Below are 22,726 nucleotides of genomic sequence, written 5' to 3'. Positions count from 1 at the left end.
ATTAATTATTTTAATAATTTGAGGTTCTCCACATTTGTAACATCCAATTAGAGTTCCCTAGAATTTTGTGTAGGGCACCTTTTTCTAAAGAGATCATACGATGGTGTATTTCATTTTGATAAGACATTTACTGTGGTGAAGTGTTGCATTAAAACATAAGTGAAATCTGTTTATTCCATCTATTTCCCCAGAGTAGGTTTTCAGCTGTTTACGTGATGTACTGCCACGTCATGTGATGCTTATTTCTGGAAGGCAGGATGGTTTGGTTGAGTTACCAGTGGTTACAGACAGGTGACTCATAACTTTCATGTAAAATATTGGGAGTTAGTTGTTGTACGATATACACTGCAAGTCTAATGTCAGTGACATTTGAGCATCTCATGTACCTGGTCAATGTGTGTCATGTGCCTTCTGCCTAGTCTGATGCACTGTCACTACTTCCTCCCTGTGCCAACCTCTTACCCTCAGAGTAGAACGGGTTATTTCACTTCCACGTTGAAAATTCATACCAGGACGTGATATCTTAGAAATATTTTCCTTATGTTTGGTTGTAGTAGACACCTTCGGCGGAGGAAAGCCATCTTTCCCTCTGCATGTCTGCCTCTCAAATCCGCCTTACTTTGTCCTTCATCTGTAATTTTGCTTTCAAGGAAGCAAAATTCCTTCATCTATTTTGTGATCCCAGACTTTGACGTTAAATTTAATGCTAATCTCATTTCTGGTATTCTTCATTACGTTAATCTTTCATTTGTTCACACTAAGTACATATCTGCATTCATTTGACTCCCCATTCCATACAACAGACCGTATAATTCTTCCTGATCTTCACTGACAGTAATGTTTTCAGCGAATCTTCCCCATGGCACTTTATAACCATGACTGTTAATCCAACTCCTACATTTCGCTTTTATTTTCATTACGGTTTCCTAAATGTACAGATTAGACAGTTGGGGAGAATCACCGTTTCACTACCTTACACCCTCATTAAGCACATCTCTTTTCTCATAGTCTTCTGTTCTTATAGCTTCTTCTGTGTTCCTATACATATTATTGTATACCCAAATTTCCGAGTATATCTAGCCATTTCACACTGTAGAACGCTTTTCCTAGGTCGAAGAATTCTATACAAGTATCCTGATTCTTCTTAACTCTTGCATATATTACCAAGTGGAATGCAGCACTTGTCGTCTGGGTTCTGTCATGTTTCCTATGCACCTACGCTACATCTGTTCTCCAGAACAGAGCTTTCATTGTGGACCAAAGTCTCCTCCAGCCACTCACCGCGGATGTAAGACTCTTAACCTCAACATCGAGGCGATAGCATACAGGAGGATGGCACACTGTAATACTTGAGAATCGAGACAATCCTCTGAGCTGCCAGATCTGTCCTTTCGTTCCTCGCAATTCCGATGTGTCTTGGTACCCAGCAAAAAGACACCTAAATCCCAGTCGTTGTAGATGGAGGAGGGACTAGCTTCCCTGCTGAGTACAAACGTTTTACAGAGTGAAGGGAACTTAGAAAATCGGATGAGACAAGAAATGTATCACTGGAAGAACGTCTCACCTACTCCAATGACCGCAAGATCGCATAAAATTCTGCATAAAAGACAGTAAGCGCTTAAGGCAGTCTGATCTTGAGGACAAGATCTGTCAAAAAAAAAAGAAAGAGCAACCAACAGGATCCCCTTGTAGCGATAAATGCATAAAAACAGCTATATTGTTGTGGTGCCCAGGTAAAATGTCAGAAAATATGTCATTAAAAGCGGAAGCAGGAGTGTAATCTCTCTTGTAGCGCCCCAAATCTAAAATCACTCTGGGTATCTCCAGTAACCATGGCAGCAGGCAGTTAAAACCCTGGATTTGGGGCAGTACATGGTGCACGTGGATCGCAAATGGCATGTGGCTCTTAAATGGTTGGAAATAAGGGGGATGAGCAACATTATAGATTGTGGGTGAAGTTGGAGCTGTGAGGAACTTGCATGCCTGATGCACTAGGTGGAGCTGCTGGTGACCCCACAACCTCTGCGAATTGGCTGGGTATGGGACTGGTCCTATAGCGACCTGTGGCCAACTGAAGCCCCTCAAGGTGGACAGTGTCAATTCAAATCAAAAGGCCTCGCATAAACCATGCACCCATAGTCCAGCCATGAACGCATGAAAGCCGTATAAAACTTCAATGCTCAGATACACATTGCTGCGGCTCAATGCGAGTTCTTTAGCTGTCAGAATCTACATTCCTAAATCAATAGCTAGGTCCCGGGGTCTCTCTCAGGAATGCTGGTCCCCATGTGCCACAATGCATCCCTTGTGCATCAGCTCTCATCTGTGACAAGATTTTAGCTCACATTCCTGATGAAAACCTCCAATAGAATCTTGTGAACCTCAAAAATCGATTGCTCATCTCATGACTTCCTATCATTCAAGCTTCTGAGCAGGCTGCCAAAGCAGCAGCTTTTATCGAAGCTGTGTTAGCCACATAACCCAAATTCGAAGCTTTGCAACATTGGTTGTAGCCCAAGTCTGGAAAAGTCCTCAGTGCCATTTCCACAAGGTGAATTGTGTTACTAGGTGTTAGTGTACCCACAAAGCTGAAATTTGCCACAACTGCACTTCTATGTCTGTGGACTGGTGACTGGGCGACACCAAGGAATATTCTACCCATCCATATTTTACAGAAGCGACACTGGTACAGGCTATAGTCTTGCAGTTTACTCAGTTGCTTTCTGTACAAGCTAAGTTGTAACGCATGCCAGTCACCTTACAGACTGACACTGGGTCATCAGCTACAGTAATCGACTGGCCTACACAAGCCATTAAGTCTCCTCCAGGCACACCAGGCGACCGGTCTACCTGACGGGAGACCCTAGTCACACGGCATTTTCATTTCCATACCTTCACAACAAAGTTATGTAGTTTTAGTAACAACACCATTTCTGTTACAGGACGTATCTGTTAGAGGACTTTTCCATAACAAACGCTACTGTGGCGCCACAGTAACTCCAGCTTGGATTCCGATGGTTGTGGCGCCTCAGGTCTCTAATCTATCCAGCTTAGACTTATTCCATGCCTTGGGGCTTGAGTTCTGCGCCACCTCTGATGCAGTCCAAGCCCTGGGCCTCCCCCTACACCACCTACATCTTGGTTAAATTAGGACCAGTGTGCTGCCAGTGAGCATCCTGGGGTTCCAGTCACATATATCTCTTACTGCAGCTCCAAAATTATTTAAGGTCTGTAGCGTCGAGTTTTCATACCAGGATAAGTGTCAACAGGACTAGCAACATCTTCAGGACGAGAGTGTCTTCAACCCAGTAACACACAGCCAGTGGGCCCTTCCAACTTGACTGTGGAGAAACCATCAGGCACTGGCTGCATTTGTCGTGACTTCCAAGATACTGTAAATGCCCAATCTGTAGTCGTCAGATATATCACTCCTATGCTTCAGGACACTGTTTAAATCTCGCTGGGTCTGTGGTATTTGCCAAAAATGACCTTCATTATGCTTATTTGCCAAAAATGACCTTCATGATGCTTATCTCCACCTCAAACTGCGTAACGGCTCCCAGGAGACTGTAATCATAACCATCATAGCCACTCCTTTTGGATTGCTCCAATATACATAGCTTCCGTTTGGCATCGCCAAAGTTACATCGGTTTTTTGCAGGTACTATGTTGTTGTTGTGGTCTTCAGTCCTGAGACTGGTTTGATGCAGCTCTCCATGCTACTCTATCCTGTGCAAGCTTCTTCATCTCCCAGTACTTACTGCAACCTCCATCCTTCTGAATCTGCTTAGTGTATTCATCTCTTGGTCTCCCTCTACGATTTTTACCCTCCACACTGCCCTCCAGTGCAAAATTTGTGATCCCCTGATGCCACAGAACATGTCCTACCAACCGGTCCTTTCTTCTTGTCAAGTTGTGCCACAAACTCCTCTTCTCCCCAATTCTATTCAACACTTCCTCCTTAGTTATGTGATCTACCCATGTTCAGTATTCTTCTGTAGCACTACATTTCGAAAACTTCTATTCTTTTCTTGTCCAAACTGTTTATCGTCCATGTTTCAATTCCATACATGGCTACACTCCATACTTTCAGAAACGACTTCCTGACACTTATATCAATATTCGATGTTAACAAATTTCTCTTCTTCACAAACGTTTTCCTTGCCATTGCCAGTCCACATTTTATATCCTCTCTACTTCGACCATCATCAGTTATTTTGTTCACCAAATGGCAAAATTCCTTTACTACTTTAATCGTCTCATATCCTAATCTAATTCCCTCAGCATCACCCGACTTAATTCGACTACATTCCATTATCCTCGTTTGCTTTTGTTGCTGTTCATTTTATATCTCCTTTCAAGACACTATCCATTCCGTTCAACTGCTCTTCCAAATGCTTTTCTGTCTCTGGCAGAATTTCAATGTCATCGGTGAACCTCGAAGTTTTTATTTCTTATCCATGGATTTTAATACCTACTCCGAACTTTTCTTTTGTTTCCTTTAATGCTTGCTCAATATACAGATTGAATAACATCACGAAGAGGCTACAAACCTGTCTTACTCCCTTCCCAATAACTGCTTCTCTTTTGTGTCCCTCGACTCTTATAACTGCCTTCTGGTTTCTGTACAAATTGTAACAAGCCTTTCGCTCCCTGTATTTTACCCCTGACACCTTTAGAATTTGATAGAGAGTATTCCAGTTAACATTGTCAAAAGCTTTCTCTAAGTCCACAAATGCTACAAACGTAGGTTTGCCTTTCTTCTAAGATAAGTCTTCTAAGATAACTCTAAGATAAGTCATAAGGTATTGCTTCACGTGTTCCAACATTTCTACGGAATCCAAACTGATCTTCCCCGAGGTCGGCTTCTTCCAGTTTTTCCATTCGCCTGTAAAGAATTCGTGTTAGTATTTTGCAGCTGTGACTTATTAAACTGATAGTTCGGTAATTTTACATCTGTCAACAAGTGCTTTCTTTGGGATTGGAATTATTATATTCTTCTTGAAGTCTGAGGGTATTTAGCTTGTCTCATACATCTTGCTCACCAGATGGTAGAGTTTTGTAAGGACTGGCTCTCCCATGGCCGTCAGTAGTTCTAATGGAATCTTGTCTTGTCCCGTGGCCTTGTTTCGATTCAGGTCTTTCAGTGCTCTGTCAAACTCTTCACGCAGTATCGTACCTCTCATTTCATCTTCATCCACATCCTCTTCCATTTCCATAATATTGTCCTCAAGTACATCCTCCTTGTATAGACCCTCTGTATACTCCTTCCACCTTTCTGCTTTCCCTTCTTTGCCTAGAACTGGATTTCCATCTGAGCTCTTGATATTCATACAAGTGGCTCTCTTTTCTCCAAAGGTCTCATTAATTTTCCTATAGGCAGTATCTACCTTACCCCTATTGAGGTAAGCCTCTACATCCTTACATTTGTCCTCTAGCCAGCCATGCTTAGCCGTTTTGCACTTCCTGTCGATATCATTTTTGAGACGTTTGTATTCCTTTTTGCCTGCCTCATTTACTGAATTTTTATTTTTTGTCCTTTCATCAGTTAAATTCAATATGTTTTCTGTTACCCAAGGATTTCTACTAGCCCTCGTCGTTTTACCTACTTGATTCTCTGCTTGCTTCTCTACTTCGTCCCTCAGAGCTGCCCATTCTTCTTCTACTGTATTTCTTTCCACCATTCCCGTCAATTGTTCCCTTATGCCGTCCCTGAAGCTCTGTACAAACTCTGGTTTAGCCGCTTTATCCAGGTCCCATCCCCTTAAATTCACACCTTTTTCCAGTTTCTTCAGTTTCAATCTACAGTTTATAACCTATACATTGTGGTCAGATTCCATATCCGCCCCTGGAAATGTCTTACAATTTAAAACCTGGTTCCTAAATTTCTGTCTTGCCTTTATATAACCTATCTGATACATCCTAGTATCTCCACGATTATTCCATGTATATAACCTTCTTTTATGATTCTTGAACCAAGAGTTAGCTATGATTAAGTTATGCTCTGTGCAAAATTCTACCAGACAGCTTCCTCTTTCATTTCTAATCCCCAGTCCATATTCACCTACTATGTATCCCTTCACTACCTGAATAATTTCTTTTATCTCATCATACATTTCATAAACTTCTCCATCATCTGCAGAGCTAGTTGCCATATAAACTTGTAGTACTGTAGTAGGCATGGGCTGCATGTCTATCTTGGCCACAATAATGCTTTCACTACGCTGTTTGTAGTAGCTTACCTGCACTGTTATTTTTTTTATTCATTATTAAACCTACTCCTGCATTACCCCTCTTTGATTTTGTATTTATAACCCTGAATTCACCTGACCAAAAGTCTTGATCCTCCTGCCACCGAACTTCACTAATTCCCACTATATCTAACTTTAACCTATCCATTTCCCTGTTTAAATTCTCTAATCTACCTGCCCAATTAAGGGATCTGACATTCCGCACTCCGATCTGTAGAACGCCAATTTTCTTTCTTCTGATAACGACATCCTCTTGAGTAGTCCCTGCTCAGAGATCCTAATGGGGGACTATTTTACCTCTGGAATATTTTACCCAAGAGGACGCAATCATCAGTTAACCATACAGCAAAGCTGCATGCCCTTGGGCAAAATTATAGCTGTAGTTTCCCATTGCTTTCAGCTGTTCACGGTACCAGCACAGCAAGGCCGTTTTGGCTAGTGTTACAAGGCCAGATCAGTCAGTCATCCAGATTGTAGCCCCTGCAAGTATTGAAAAGGCTGCTGCCCCTCTACGGGAACCACACATTTGTCTGGCCTCTCAACAGATACCCCTCCATTGTGTTTGCACGTACGGTATGGCCATCTGTATTGCTGAGGCATGCAAGCCTCCCCACAAACAGCAAGGTCCATGGTTCATGGGGGGCGGTGGGGAATGAGCAACACTTAAAGGACGTCTCAGGGACCGTGAGCTGCCTTGACAAATATCTTGTTGTTGGAAAGTATACAGCTGATGTTGCTCTTCTCCCCATTCACAGAAGCTTACCTTCGTTGTAATCTTGGCAAATGTTCTTTTTCCATCCACCAGGTCGAATATTTACGACACATCTTCAGGACATCAGCCAAATGGCTTACACCACATTGTGTGCCTGCCATCCAAAAATTACTGGCCTCGATAGATGCAATCCAGCCGAAGTCTAAGTCAGCGAAACTGCTATAGATCATTCATGCCCCATGCTTCAGCGATTCTGGCACCACTCGCTCTGTAACAGAGTTCCCTGGAAGTGGCCATCTTAATGTAATAAGGTGTTCCAAAGCCTGAAGAAGGCCCTCTTCGACCTACTTGTCTCATGGCATACAATCCAACGAAACCATTGGTGTTAGTGGCCGATGCTGACTGGCACACTTTTGTCCCATATTGAGAATGGCGTGGAGCGACCCACTGCGTCTGTATCCACTTACAGCAGGATAGGGGAACCACATAGAAAAGGAGGCTTTGGTCATCATCTTTGGCAGCAAACGCTTCCATGCCTACATCTATAGCCGCCGTTTCACACTCATGACAGATCATAAGCCTCTAATGCGTCTCTTCAAGTATTCAGCAACTTGCCACTGTGCACTCTGTTTCTCTCAGGATATGCCTATGGTATCTAATATCACCCAAATGCCGCCCCTGCCAATGTCAATATCCTATCGCGATTTCATGTCAGCCAGAACCCAGAATTTCATGAGGATCCAGGTCTGTTTTCATGAGGACAGTGAGACTGCCATCATCAAAGACCTATCTTCCAAAATTGATGCACGCCTTTTGGGATAACACACAGTGACAGGCCATGTCCTCCACGAGGTTTTGCATTATACAGCAGAAAGATGGCCCGCTGACAAAGTAATGTCTCGTGTACCCAGACCTCCAAGCCTTCTGCAGCACGCAGAAAAAGTCTTTATCCTTGCATCACATTGTGCTGATAAAGGTCGTGATGCGCCACGCTCAGGTCCTCATTCCCAGAACCCTATGGCATTGGGAAGTCATTTTGACTCTCCTAGCAATACATCTACTGGAAGGGTGTTCAAAAATGGCTCTGAGCACTATGGGACTCAACTGCTGAGGTCATTAGTCCCCTAGAACTTAGAACTAGTTAAACCTAACTAACCTAGGGACATCACACACATCCATGCCTGAGGCAGGATTCGAACCTGCGACCGTAGCGGTCTCGCGGTTCCAGACTGCAGCGCCAGAACCGCGCGGCCACTTCGGCCGGCTGGAAGGGTGTGGAGACACTTAATGCGAGAATGGTGAAAGAGTGCCTCACATGTCAAAACAAGCAAGCTGTGCCCCTGTCAGTATTTTCCATGGCCTCCTATGGGGACTCATTGGTCCTGTCTTCATTTGGACTTTGCTGGCCCATTCCTTGGATCTGTGTGGAGTCTGATTTTGAATGTAAGCAGTGGGTTCTGCTTTGTGTTTTTCATGTCATTCACAACCTCAGTGAAGACGATCCAGATTGTTTCATGGTTGTTCGTCCTTTAAGGCGTCCCAAAAGCCTTGGTCACTGACAATGGCCCCAATTATAATCAGCAGAATTCTGATTCTTGCTGTTCAATTTAATTTCATCAGTCCACACGGTCAACCTCACAAATCACAATTTTCCCTAGAATCAGAACAGCCCCATACCTTCTTGGATCAATAGATGGTGAAGGTTTTCTTTGCAGGATCCAGTGCAGCTGTGGACACCCTCCCTTTATTCTCCATTTGATTGGGCAGGCAATGTTTGAATTCCAGTTGCTGCGAAGACGCTGTTGCTGCTGGCATATCCATGAAGTATTGGCCCATCATGGATCCAAACCACTAATGGGTGCCATAACTCTTTCTTGCACTCCAGATGCCTGTAATGCGACTCTCTTTGCGCCATATACCATTTCCCCCACCCAAGACCTCCTGTGGCCAGCCACAATTCGTCACACTCTCATCCCATATGAATAGAAGTGGATCCAGTCCCCCCCCCCTCCCCCCCCCCAGAATGGTGAATGCTCCAACACGGTCGAGGCCTCCAGGGCCTGCTGTGGCCTAGATGCACTTTTGGGGGAGAAGGGCGGGCAGTGGCAACATGAATTATGGTTGTACCATGTATGCCACAGAATGTAACACTCATGCAGTCCATAGCAGCCACGCAAGATTTTCAGAAGGCGCACCAAGAACTACAGATCAATAGATATCTCGACAGGCAAAAGTAAGAGGTCGCTGGCCTTATCTCGAGACCGTGCCTGTATCCGGTCACGAGTTAGAACGGGACCGCACGGTTCTTCTTGGAGAATAACTATTTAAAGAAACCCAGGGATCACTGTGGACAGTTCCCATCGACGAGAGTTGGCCGATTCATGCTGTTGTCTATACGCCATCGATGACGACAATGTAGCGGCGAGAAGTAGGCTTCTGATTTGGAAAACAGCTCTCACCCAGTGTTGGTCATTTCAATGTTTAGTTCCGGCTCCAGGGATTTAGGTGGAGCCAAATCCACAGAATTGTATTTTGTTCCGAAACGCAGAGGAGGTATAGTCAGATTGTAATTATAAATTGTGACAAACAGTTAATTTGCCTTTCGAACGGACAATAAAGAAACTAAGACAATATATTCTGCTTCAACTGGGATACTCAATAATGAAAAACAGATGGATTTTGCAGAAATTATGAGCTCCACAGTGAGAATAAACAGCTAAAGGGTAGTTCTGATGCATGAATGCATGAACCCCACAGGAATTCCCCCACATAGATGCAGCACAGTCGTAGGCCTGTCCTCAGAAACATGCTTTATAATTGCACGGAAGTTACCCATGTACTTGTCATCCTGTTTGTCAAGTTCAGTAGGATCTAAGTCGTTAACGGGGCCTTAATGCAATCTCCTGACTTCCACAGATAATCACCACATCGATGAGAGGGTCTAGCCCTTTTCTGTTTCCTTCCCACCTGTTCCACCAAGCCTTGGTCCTAGCGATGTTTCATTTCTCTTGCCTTGTTCATCGTCATGTGAACAAAATTTTGACCATGAATTGGAGTAGCTATATAGTAAGTACTGCAGGCCTGGATGTTGAAATATAGAAGATCATTACTTCTACACCAGAAACTTGGAGTTTTCCAGGGCTGTAACATTTTGATTACTACCTTTACCAGACTTGTCATAGCGAAAAACAGACAGTACTTACGGAAGACACCGTCCTCTTTGGCAAAGTAAACTAAAATAAAGTTGAATGTTCGATATTGGCAAATTTGCAAAGTGAGGGAAATATATAAATTGCATTAGGCAGAGAAAAGTTTTGGAACTGTTGTATCCTCAGGTGGTAATAAAATTTTTTGACACTTAGCGAACAAATACTTATCTCATAATTACAGCCCGATCCTGTATTGTCTCCACGCAGCCAAACATTACTATTTCCAATCAATGATCGGCTCAATGGGACCAGAGGACCCAGTCCACTCCATGTAAACACAGTCCACACCAGTATGAAGCTAGCACCAGCTTGCACTGTGTCTTGTTGACAACTTGGGCCATGACTTCGTCGGGATCTACACCATCCTCGAACTCTACAATCAGATATTACCAAATGGCTAAGCCATGTCTCCGCAATATCCTTTCTTTCAGGAGTGCTAGTTCTGCAAGGTTCGCAGTAGAGCTTCTGTAAAGTTTGGAAGGTAGGAGACGAGGTACTGGCAGAAGTAAAGCTGTGAGTACCGGGAGTGAGTCGTGCTTCGGTAGCTCAGTTGGTAGAGCACTTGCCCGCGAAAGGGAAAGGTCCCGAGTTCGAGTCTCGGTCGGGCACGCAGTTTTAATCTGCCAGGAAGTTTCAGATCTTACCAACTTTAATCGGGACACTTCCAATCAGACCACCGTCTTCCAGTCGTCTAGGGTCCTACCAGTGTGATCACGAGCACAGGAGAGGGGCTACAGGGAAAGTCGTGCTGTTATGCAAATGCACTCACATTGGTCACCTGCTGTCATAGCCCATTAACGTAAGTTCGCTGCACTGTCCTAAGAGATGCGTTTATCGTATGTCTCACATTGATTTTTGCGGTTGTTTCGCCAGGTGTTCCTCGCTTCTTAGCACTGACAAACGCCGCTGCTCTCGGCCCCTAAATGAACGCCGTCGGCCATTGCCCTGTTTGTGATGAGAGGTACTCTCAGCATACTCTTGACGCTGTGGATCTCCCAATGTTGAATTGTCTAACGATTTCCGAAATGGAATGTCCCATTTGTCTACCTCCTCCTTCTAATCAGCGTTCAAAGTTTATTAATCTCCGTCGTGCGGCTATAATCAAGCTGGAAACCTTTTCATGTGAATCACCTGAATACAATCGACGGCTCGATCAATAAACTGCCGCTTCAAACCTTTTGTACGCCGGACTACCGTCATATGTGAAAGTGCATACCGCTATCCCATGATTTTGCCACCTCTGTGTGGATGTAGCAGCAGGCATCTCTCGTAGTTTGATCCCCGAACTTCAACCGTGGACTTCCTCTGGTATTTTTCTGGTATATATATGTCCATTGCACCTAAACAGATAATCAACAAACCCCTTCTAGCCAGCATTATTTTATTGATTTCGTTGTTTGTTATCTTATTAGTCCCTTTGACTTTTCACGGTGTGCCTGTAACAACACATTTCAAAAGTATTACGTTTTTCAGTTCCTCATATCAAGGATTCCAGGTCTCACATTTACAAGATGCAACACTACAAACACGCTTTTGGAAGCATTTTTCTGGTGTGTTAGCAGTCAGTTTTAGAGGCTAACATCTTTTTTCTAGGTTTTGTTCTGATTCTTACTTTTTCCTCGCTCCTGACACCTCCAGCTATTTTATTTCCTAAATAAGCAACAATGTGTTGGAGAACGTGGCCATCCACGACAGGTACTCGGACGCTGATTTGTCGTCGTTTTGTCACAAACCATTAAAAATACAGTTTCGTCGTGACTTCGTCCGCTTCATTTAAGGTGGAATCTAAGATGTGCTGGATCAAATGGTGTCGTTAAGGATATGTGACTCACGTGACTCATTTTTTTGACACAGGAAGAATGTCGTATTGTTGTACTGACTTGTGAAGAACAATATTTCTACTAGGAGTACTATGTGGGTCATTTTTGACCCAGCTTACCCGCCTCTATAATCATCGCACGACCAAATCCTCCCGTGACTTTTCATCATTTATGGGGTTGTACAACTTACCCAAATTTCATCCCCCCTAGCTCACTCACCTATAAGTACGAAAAATTTATCTATTATACCAGTAGTACGATGTGGGTCATCTTTGACCCGTACCCGAACAGTTTGATATCAGGTAATACCGGTTTTCTGGCACTAAATAGTTTCTGGGCACGCCTCGACGTTATTCATGAGCTGTTAGAGTATATTCTACTTTGGGCCAAAAAGAATGTTAAATACAAATTATTCGGTTGTCGAATGATACTTTATATCAGCGAGGCTTTCCGTTTTCTATGAACTGGCGACATGCTGACCTACACGGAGTAACACTGCAAAACTACAGAATAGTATGTGACATATTACACTTCATTATTTTCATCGAGGCAGCGACAGCATAAAAGAGGTAGTGCCGGAGGACATACGTTGCCATATGTAATTTTCTTTATGTTCGGAACAGGCTTATGTTTCTTGAAGCTATTTTATTGGTCTTGACGCAGCTGCTGGTCTAAGACATTTTTCATTTATTTGTGTTTATGAGTTCTGAACAAGGCTATATTATTACAGCAGAAACCATGGTCCATATTTAAAATAAACAAAATTTAGTGCAACTGCGGGCTGTTTTTCATTCGAGACAGTGCAGAATCCTTCGCCCCCTCCTACACTACTGTCTGGAGCACTGCTAACAGTTCTCTTACCCTACAGCAGATGTTAGTCGCGTCGCCCTTATGGAACGTTACGACTGACAGCTTCTTCACCTCCATGAAACAGGCAGATGAGCTGAAACAAAAAGGAACAAGTTTAGTTTGTGGTCTTCGGAGATCACTCAATGAGGTTCTTCCTGCAGCACGAAGTAGAGAGGACACATGGTATGCAACACACAAGTCAGGCGACCATCTTCTCGCAGCTTACCACAGGAAAAAGTAAAAGATATCCGTATCCTGAGTAGCATGCATTCCATCCTTACCCGACGCATCCACCAGCATCTCAGGCAGCACCACCTCCTTCTCACTACCCAACGTGGCTTTCCTTCGCTGCTGATGACCTTCTCCCTCACCTCACTCACTTCCCCTCTGAACAACTCAACTCCCGTCTCTCCACCATCTCCCTCTCGCTCGACCTTGAACGTCCTTACGACTGTGTATCGTATTCCGGTCTCCTCTTCAAGCTCCAAACCTTCGCCCTTCCTATTAACTACGTCCGTCTGATTGGGTCCTATCTTTTACAACGTCCTTCCTATGTCACCATCCATAATACGGATTCCTACACCTTATACCCCTCCGCCAGTGTGCTGCAAGGTTCTGTCCTCTCCCCTCTTCTCTACCTTGTATGTACGGCGGACATGCCACTACTTTCAGCCCCCATTCACCTCCACTAAGCCGATGACACCGCCTTCCTTCCCCTCGCCCCCACCCTGCAATGCTGCCAACACCTTCTCCAATCGCATCTTGACCGATTCATCACATGGTGTAACCAGTGGTTGCTCAAGGTCAATCCTTCAAAGACCCAGGCGATCACTGTAGGCAAAACCACCCCTTCCTTCTGTGGATTTCTATCTCTCCATCTACGGCCATCCTATCAACCTCACCCCCACTCTCAAGTACCTTGCCTTGGCGTCACCCTTGACCGTCACCTCTCCTGGATCCCCCCATCTCCAGACAATCCAAGCCAAGGCAGACTCCCAACTCCGCCTCCTCAAGCTCCTTTCTGGCCGCACATGGAGTCTGGACCCCTCCATCATCCTTTACATCTATAAATCCCTCATCCACCCTATCCTCTGCTATGCCCATCCCTCCTGCACCTCTGACTCTTCCACCTTCTACAAATCCCTTCAAATTGTGGAACACCATGTGCTCTGCCTCGCCTATTGCATGTGCCTACCCTCCCCCACGTGGACCTCATTCCATTCCCACACCTCCTCCTTTTCCTTGAATTGATACAGATCCTCTACACCTCCTGAGACTTGATTCCCTTCACCCACTTGTCTCTTCCATGCTGTCCCACCCCCGTCCACTTCTGCGCCTGTACTCCCACATCCCACCCACTCTCCATCTCTCCACACTCCATACCGTTCCCCAAGGTGCCTTCTGCCAACTCCCCTTGCCTGATGATGCCCTCACCCCTTCCATCTACCCCTCCTACCAATTTTAATCCTCCACTGCCTCCACCTGTGGTTTTTCCCCAGGGCACCCTCTCTTCCTTCTCTTCCTCATCTCTTCCTCCCTCCCTCCTCTCCCCTGGGCGTACCGTACCCCTATCCTTCTTCCCCCCCTCACTTCTCCTCTGTCACTGGCATCTACACCCTCCCCCTCTCCATCCTACCCACACCTTTCCCCTTTGGCAAGTCCCTGGCTTTGTGCATGAACAGTGAATAGTCATGCGCCGGAGATTGTCGCTAGTGTTTGTGTGTGTCTTCGTGTTAGTGCTTAAGTGTGTCTATGTTAGTACTCCAACGTTTCACGTGTGTAATTTCTGTCTTCTCTGTTTGTGAACAGCTGCTGAACGTTTTTTATTCGCACATTGCGCCTGTAAGTGACTACATGTAGTTTAATATGTCTGACTACTGTTTTTTATCCACCATGTTCGTTTTGTTTTTTCGTTTCTCATCATGCTACATGTGTGTTATCTGTGACCAAAAAGCGGCATAGATAGGCCGCTGCCGGCCTACCTTTCTTGTAAAGGTGTTTAAGTAACAATAAAGAAACAAAATAACATGCCTGCTGGATGTCAGATGAATGAGAATACTGGGAGGTAACTTCCATAAACTGTGAAATTTTATAATGTTTTTGACCAAATCGGTAGATACTACAGTCTCTGAGTTGTTACCGAACGATACCCTGTACGTGTCTTTTCCTTGTCCTCGCCATGATTAACGCTCGCACAATTTTTAAGTTACCTACGTCTAAGAAGATTTCACGTCGGGACCTTATCCTCAGGGTAGCAGATGACCGTGCTGCCTCTTACACACTGCAGACAAAAGTCAGTCTCCCCTTACAGGCACTCGATAGTGCCAGTGGCCAATAAGGAATTAGAAGGTCTTCTCAAATTCAGGTTTCCTGCAGACAACAAAACAACAAAGGGAAATAAAACGTCAAGTGCAACAAGTACGTGTGCAAAAGTTGACGGGCAAAAACTCTTGTCGGCTTTCTGAATCCCAGAATCCCAGATTAGGCAATTCTGTCACGTCCTTGTTCCTAAATATACTTAAATACTTATAATTATAGGCTGAAGTTATTTGTTCTTATGATTTATTTCCTTCATAGTAATAACTACAAAAAATGCAGAGCATTTTAGTCACCTACGGCTTTTTAGAATCTTTCACAAATATTTGGTACTCATCTTATTATTATATAAAAGGAAAAATACTATTAATACATAAACAATATGTTTTGATTCTGTTTCAATCTTTTTATAAAGAAAAACATTGCAACATTGCTTTACCAAATTTACGAAAGATTGTGGAATTTCTTCTGTGACATTTAAAATAAAAAAATGTTTACTTAGAGAAAATTTATATTTTAACGTGTACTATTCATTTTAGAGACGTATTGTCAACATGAAGACACTCAAAATACCACCCAAATACGAACAAAATGGTGGTTTTCTACTGCAGGTAAAAAATGACCCACATGATACTACCAGCAGTATGGCGAAGTCTACTTCTTTTAGTGTTAGGAAGTGATGGTTGACGCAGATCTACTTGTGGCTCAAGCATGTTCTCACATGGAGAGTGCTGTGCAAGGGGGAAGGTCTACTCAGTGACGCTGTGTTTCAGAATCGCCCACAGCAGGACAGGTCCAGGAGGGGAAAGAGGCTGCAGCTGTGGACCTGGGCACCCTGCTGGACGCTGGAGACAGCGCCGTGGTGACTCTGGTGGCGGGCGACACACGTCTGGCAGCGCACAGGGCCGTCCTGGCCGTCAGGAGTCCCGTGTTCGCCTCTATTTTCAGCCACGGCACGCTGGAGGCCACAGTCCCAGACGTGGGGGGCCAGTTGCTGCGCCATCTCGTGGCCTACATGTATACCCTGCAGGCCACGCAGCTGGCCAGAATGGCCCCCCAGCTGCTGGTCGCGGCTCATAAGTACGGCTTGTCAGGCCTGAAGGCACAGTGCGAGCAGCAGTTGGCCTCACAGCTGTCTATTGAGACTGCGGTGACCACAGCTGTGCTCGCTATTCGGAACTCCTGTAGCACTCTTGAGAAGACCGCCGCCACCTTTATAAAGACTCATATTTTACACGTCATGGCCACGAAGGGCTGGGCAGACGCGCTACATTGTCAGCCTGAAGATCTGATTGAAGTGCTCAAGCTGCTGTCTCAGCCACCGGCAGAAACCAGGTAAACACAAGACAAGCTACAAGTCTCCGTTGTCCAGTCCTGTGTAGTTCTGTGTGTGTGCGTGTATTTCCAGCTCCCGAGTTTCCTTACGTGTATCTGGGCAGCAAAATAAACCATCACTGACAGACATTTTCTGATATCTGGTGATACTTACATTGATTTCTCATGTTAGATTGATGTTGTTGTTATGGTCTTCAGTCCAGAGACTGGTTCGAAGGAGCTGTCCATGCTACTGTATCCTGTGCAAGCTTTTTCATCTCCCAGTACCTACTGCAACCAACATCCTTCTGAACCAGCTTAATATATTCATGTCTGGGTCTCCCTCTAAAGTTTTTACCCACCACGCTGCCCTGAATACTAAATCAGTGATGCCTCAGAATATGTCCAACCAACGGATCCCTTCCTTAATTAAAGTGCTACAAATTCCTCTTCTCCCCCAATTTCTATTCAATGCATCCTCATTAGTTATGTGATCTACCAATCTAATCTCCAGCATTTTTCTGTAGCACCACATTTGGAAAGCTTCTATTCTTTTCTTGACTAAACTATTTATCATCAATCTTTCACTTCCATACATGGCTACACTCCATACAAATACTTTCAGAAAAGGCTTCCTGACTCTTGAACCTATACTCGATGTTAACAAACATCTCTTCTTCAGAAACGCTTTCCTTGCCACTGCTGGTCTACATTTTATATGCCCTCTACTTCAACTATCATCAGCTACTTTGCTCCCCAAATAGCAAAACTCATGTACTACTTTAAGTTTGTCATTTCCTAATCTAATTCCCTCAGCATCACCTGATTTAATTCAACTACGTTCCATTATCTGCCTTTTGCTTTTGTTGATGTCCATCTTATATCCTCCTTTCAAGACACTGTCTATTTCTTTCAACTGCTCTTCCTGGTCCTTTGCTGTCTGTGACAGAATTGCAATGTTGTCGCCAAACCTCAGAGTCCTTATTTCATCTCCATGGATTTTAATTCCTACTCCAAATTTCTCTTTTTTTCCCTTTACTGCTTGCTCAATATGTAGATTGAATAACATCAGGGATAGGCTACAGCCCTGTCTCAGTGCCTTCCCAAACACTGCTTCCCTGTCATGCCTGTCAATTGTTATTGCTGCCATCTGGTTTCTGTACTAATTGTAAATAGCCTTTCGCTCCCTGTATTTGACCCCTGCCACCTTCAAAATTTGAAAAAGAGTGTTCCAGTAAACATTCTCAAAAGATTCTCTATGTCCCCAAATCTTACAAACGTAGGTTTACGTACCGTTAAGCTATCTTATAAGTCGTAGGGTCAGTATTGCCTCACGTCTTGCAACATTTGTATTGAATCCAAACTGGTCTTCCAATGCTCGCTTTCTACCATTTCCATTCGTCTGTAAAGAATTCGTGTTTAGTATTATACAGCCTTGACTTGTTAAACTGTAATATTCACACCTGTTAGATTTAAAGAAGTACTAGGTCCCACTGGGTTTATTAGCGGATAGGTTAGGTTAAAAAAGTCATTGGAGAACTAAATTATTCATTGATTTATAAATGGTTTTATCATTATTTGCGGTCATTATTTGTGCTGAACTGCATATGTGCATCAGCCTTATAGGTTGTGGTGTAAAGTATCTGAATAAGTGGTCAATTTGCTGTGAAGACGGCAGGAGCCATATCAGTGGTGGACACAGTGATGTGCTGCTCACAGCAGATGTACCGTGGACACAAGATGTGTAGTGTGAGCAGCCAGGGCAGCGAGCCTACAGGCTTTATTCTGTGTGATGTGCAATTTACCATAAATCTCTTTACTCAGTATTACATATATTGTTGTTTGCTGTCTCTGCTGGTGTTCACAATGAGATACTTACAAGCGGCATATGCTGCATAATGGAAAGATGGCGTTGATCAACAAGCGTGTAGTCCGACATTAACACCAGGAACTCTACAGCGCAGTTCAAACAGATCAGAAAAGAATTTAAAACTTTCCATCTCTGACGTTGTCATGACATAAATATCAAATCTTGGAAAAAATAGGTGATCTACAGAAGACGGTAAGACTGATCGCTATTTCCACATAACTACTGCATTTTCATTTCTATGTTTCTCCTTCACTTTCTATGTTTATTTCTGAAATATACCTACGGTTCAGACAACAAACTTCGTTTATTCTCCACAAATAGTACAGTGTTATTAGATACACGTCTTAAGATGTGTGCTAGGTTCCAAGAAGAATGGTGCGGTCCTGAATCGAATCATGAGGAAGACTTCCGTTGCAGGACGTGGCACAAGTACGTCTCCAGGAAGTTGTAGGTACTCACTCCTCAAACAGCCTGCGGTCACTTCAGGAGACAACAAGCCAGTCTCTACAACTCATGAAGATCCACAAAATGCGCAGATTTACACAACGCTTCCCAATTTCCTTTCGCATTTTGTTCAGTTGTTCCAAAGGATATATGCTGTAATTTGGACATTCCCATTTTCTAGCACATTAGGAGAGGTGGTTTTATTAGTCAAAACGCTGTATGTGCTTCTTGGTGGAACATCTGTCAGTTGTCTAGTAACCTGCCGGCCTTGCTTGTACTTCTGTATGCTGTTTCTGAAGGCTGCCCAAAGAACTTCACAGTGTTAGGACCTTCCCTAGCCCATACATTGCAGTTACTGATAGATCTCCCACAATATGAGCATTCATAAGACTTTTTGTCTCATTATAATTTTTTATATGCTATATCACTTAACAAACGCGCCATAAAATCCTAATGCCCAATAGTTCACACATATTTGGTTTTTGCAGATGTTTTTTAAATATATATATATATATATCTGTGTGTGTGTGTGTGTGTGTGTGTGTGTGTTTGTGTGTGTGTGTGTGTACGTGTACAGTGTGTTCAGAAATTTCCTTTAGAGACTTATATGATTTGTAGAGGGGCGTGAGAACTGGAATCTATGTCCAAAAACATACTGTTTCCCTCCTACGACGGTCTCAGTTCAGATGTTCAACTCATCCACTTCTGCTTGAGCAGCTGAGTTAGGTGTGATGCAGTACAGTCATTAGATAACAATTCGAAAGAAACACAACGAAAGATCCCTTTATCAGGTAATCCTCCTTGTTTGTATTGTCACTTAAATATTACGTGTTCACATTACTCCAACACCTAAAATCAACGTAGAATACTGTACATGCAGAAGGTAATGTTTAAGTGTTAATGCAAACAAATGTGCGGAACTGATAAATTGATGCTTCGTTATGTTTACTTTCGGTCTGTTACCTAATAACTGTACTACATCATGCTTAATTCACTTCCTGAAGCAGAAGTACATGATTTAAACATGTGAACTCAAACTGTCGTAGAATGCATACAGTACATTTCCAAACGGGATTCCTGTTCAAAATATTAAGTACTCTGCCCCCTTTACAAGTCCTAGCAGTTTGTAAAGAGAATTTCCGAACACCGTCTGTATGCTTCCATCACTGATAAAGTTTCCACTCATCAACCTGTATCTTCTCCTCACTTGTAGCAACCACTGCTTACTTTAGTCACATTTAATGACTAATAATGATTTAATGCGTCTTTACACAACATTACATTGTCTCCTGTGTTACGTAACCCATGTCTCCTTAATTTAAATCCAACTCTTTCCTTCGTTCTGCAGGAAATCCTCTTACCACAGTGTGATAGAACTGTATATATAGAACATAAGAATTAAACAGAATTTCTATTTTCATTCAAATAATAACTTCTGACTACATATCACCCATAAGTGTATGTATAGAATGCTTCTGTTTGCCTTTTTTATCTTACTCAATGCTCAATGTTCGCTAGTTTATTTACAGTGTTCGTTGGCCAACGTGAAACAAATATATTTACTTGCCTATTTTGGTGACAGTTAAATGTATTAAGGGAATAGATGCACAGCATCACACATTCTGTATCTCTTGCTTCTCTAAATTTCTTTTGGTGCACAGTTCAGAATCTACTCTTCTGTAGTTTACCAGCTGTGCATCCTACAGCCAAGTCCCTAACAGCTACCGATACTATCTGACGATAATGGTACAAGTTGTACATGTAAAGATTATTTCTATTTTTATTTCTGTAGGAATGTGGTTTTTATGTATTTAAACTACGCTGATGACTAGTTGTCATGTCAGTTCAACCTAAATGTTGACCTTAGCATGTATCTTTTCTTTGTACTTTAATTTATTCAGCCTGTTGTTTGCTAAGCAATGCTACTAGTGTGGGGGCTAAACCGATTAGCACAGGGGTAAGTCCTTCGTCTCAGAGGACCTACTACTGATGTTGAAAGTGTGTGTTCTATTAGTTGTGTCTGGACAAATTCTCAGCAGCATTGTCTGCAGTAGGCTGCCCTCTGTCCTCCGTGTGCACTGCGTGACCACACCCTGTGTCTCTGCACAGCACTCCAGCCACTGGAGACAGCGAGGTCACCCCGACCAGTCAGCTGCACATGGGCCACAAAAAGTGCAGCAGGGCTCCTGTTCCAGCTGCAAAGCACACAGCTACCTGCCCCACTCCCACCTTTGACGATGTTTCCGTCTCTTTCCTGCGGTGAGTACTGTCGCTATACATGCACGATTTCCTCATTCACCATATCACTTATGAGGGCGTTAGCCAAGTGATATTATCCTAACACAGAATTTCACTTTATTGTATTTTTCGATAAAATAGAAGTTATAATTGTCAAGAAACGGCATTTTATTTGTTAACTTTTGATGTTTGTGTAAGCATTTATCATAGTGTTTCTCGAGATATGCTTGTGGGAACAGAGTGTGAATTACAACCTGTTCAGACCACAATTGATCCACTCATGCAGTTATTTGACAAAGGTACGAGAAACAACATCTTCTCTCCAAATTTAGTGAATGAATAGGTGTGTTGGGTGAAAGTTATTGTGTCAGTGGTGGTTTCCCATCTCCTAAAGTAAATTTGTATAAAATTGGTGTTACAGCTACATTTATGGTGGTGGTGGTGGTTAGTGTTTAACGTCCCATCGACAACGAGGTCATTAGAGACGGAGCGCAAGCTCGGGTTAGGGAAGGATTGGGAAGGAAATCGGCCGTGCCCTTTCAAAGGAACCATCCCGGCATTTGCCTGAAACGATTTAGGGAAATCACGGAAAACCTTAATCAGGATGGCCGGAGACGGGATTGAACCGTCGTCCTCCCGAATGCGAGTCCAGTGTGCTACATTTTTGCATTGTAACTAAAAATATTACTTTAATGCGAATAAATAATTATGTACAAGTTCGTTATGGTCGTCAAAAGGAAATGATGATGGGTCATTATGAAGGAAAAGACGTAAAAATAATATCCATCAGCAGAATAAGGTTATGGAATGTTGTAGAGTGAAGATTAATTTTTATGTGATTTCCTGCATTTTTTCTTCAAATTAGTTTTTGACGTTTCAGTATTTAGCAACAACTGAAAATTTGCGCCATACTGGGTGTAAAATACTTGTTTAACATTTGCAACAAGCAGTAGCCTTAACTAGTAGGTCATCCTATCAAACAACCTCACTTGGCTCAAACTTTCAGCTGTCAGTTTTATTTCCATGTTTGTTTTGCAGGCACTATAATTGCATTTCACAGAATGAGCCGGAACAGCACCATTGGATGAATGGCGTCTGTAAGAGACGGAGGTTTAGTCTGCCACGAGAGCTGAATATGAGGTCGTCTGGCAGTAGTTCTTGGAATTCATTTGTTTCGAACATCAGACTCAATGAAACTGGAAGTCACACGTGCAGTCGTGAGGTAAGGCAGCCTAGTAGTAAAGGCGACTGCTAGTGATGAGCAAGAAGTCCGTATTCGACAGCCAGTATGGGACAAATTTTCGGTGGTCGCTACATAATGGTCAAGATGGCTGCTCGTGCTAATCTGCAATCCTGCTGCGCGTGTGGTCGGGTGGAGTCGTGTGTAGTGGCATACTAGGCCTTCTGTAAACAGATCTTGACTCAGCATGGGGAAATTTTTGCCTAAATGGATCCTGATATCGACTTATATTAATGCATATCGATTGTCGATGGTAGCAGATAATGGTAGTTGACTTCACGAAAAACTGTGAAGGCACATTGCATTACATTTGTTGCATATTTAAAGACCTACCTGACATTTTAAAAAGCATCTCGTGCATTATGCAATTTTATGTATAATACTGCATTGTTCTACATCACTAGTAAAATTAGTTTTGAGCTATAAAAGGAGGGTAATAACAATTAATTACAAAGTAAATTAA

The 22,726-nt window shown here is 43.3% G+C and overlaps 1 protein-coding gene across 1 annotated transcript in view; it reads left to right on the top strand.

The window, feature by feature from the left end:
- LOC124553878 (ankyrin-3-like) overlaps positions 1-22,726 on the top strand; it is a 58,267-nt gene that overhangs the window by 13,877 nt on the left and 21,664 nt on the right. Inside the window, exons 3-4 of the mRNA XM_047127881.1 lie at positions 15,931-16,492; positions 20,895-21,044. Of these exons, the coding sequence (XP_046983837.1) occupies positions 15,931-16,492; positions 20,895-21,044 (712 nt within the window). The remainder of the gene's footprint in view (positions 1-15,930; positions 16,493-20,894; positions 21,045-22,726) is intronic.

This window comes from Schistocerca americana, chromosome 11 (genome assembly GCF_021461395.2).
Source record: "Schistocerca americana isolate TAMUIC-IGC-003095 chromosome 11, iqSchAmer2.1, whole genome shotgun sequence".
Classification (NCBI taxonomy): Eukaryota; Metazoa; Arthropoda; class Insecta; order Orthoptera; family Acrididae; genus Schistocerca; species Schistocerca americana.
This window is presented reverse-complemented; position numbering and strand designations above follow the sequence as displayed.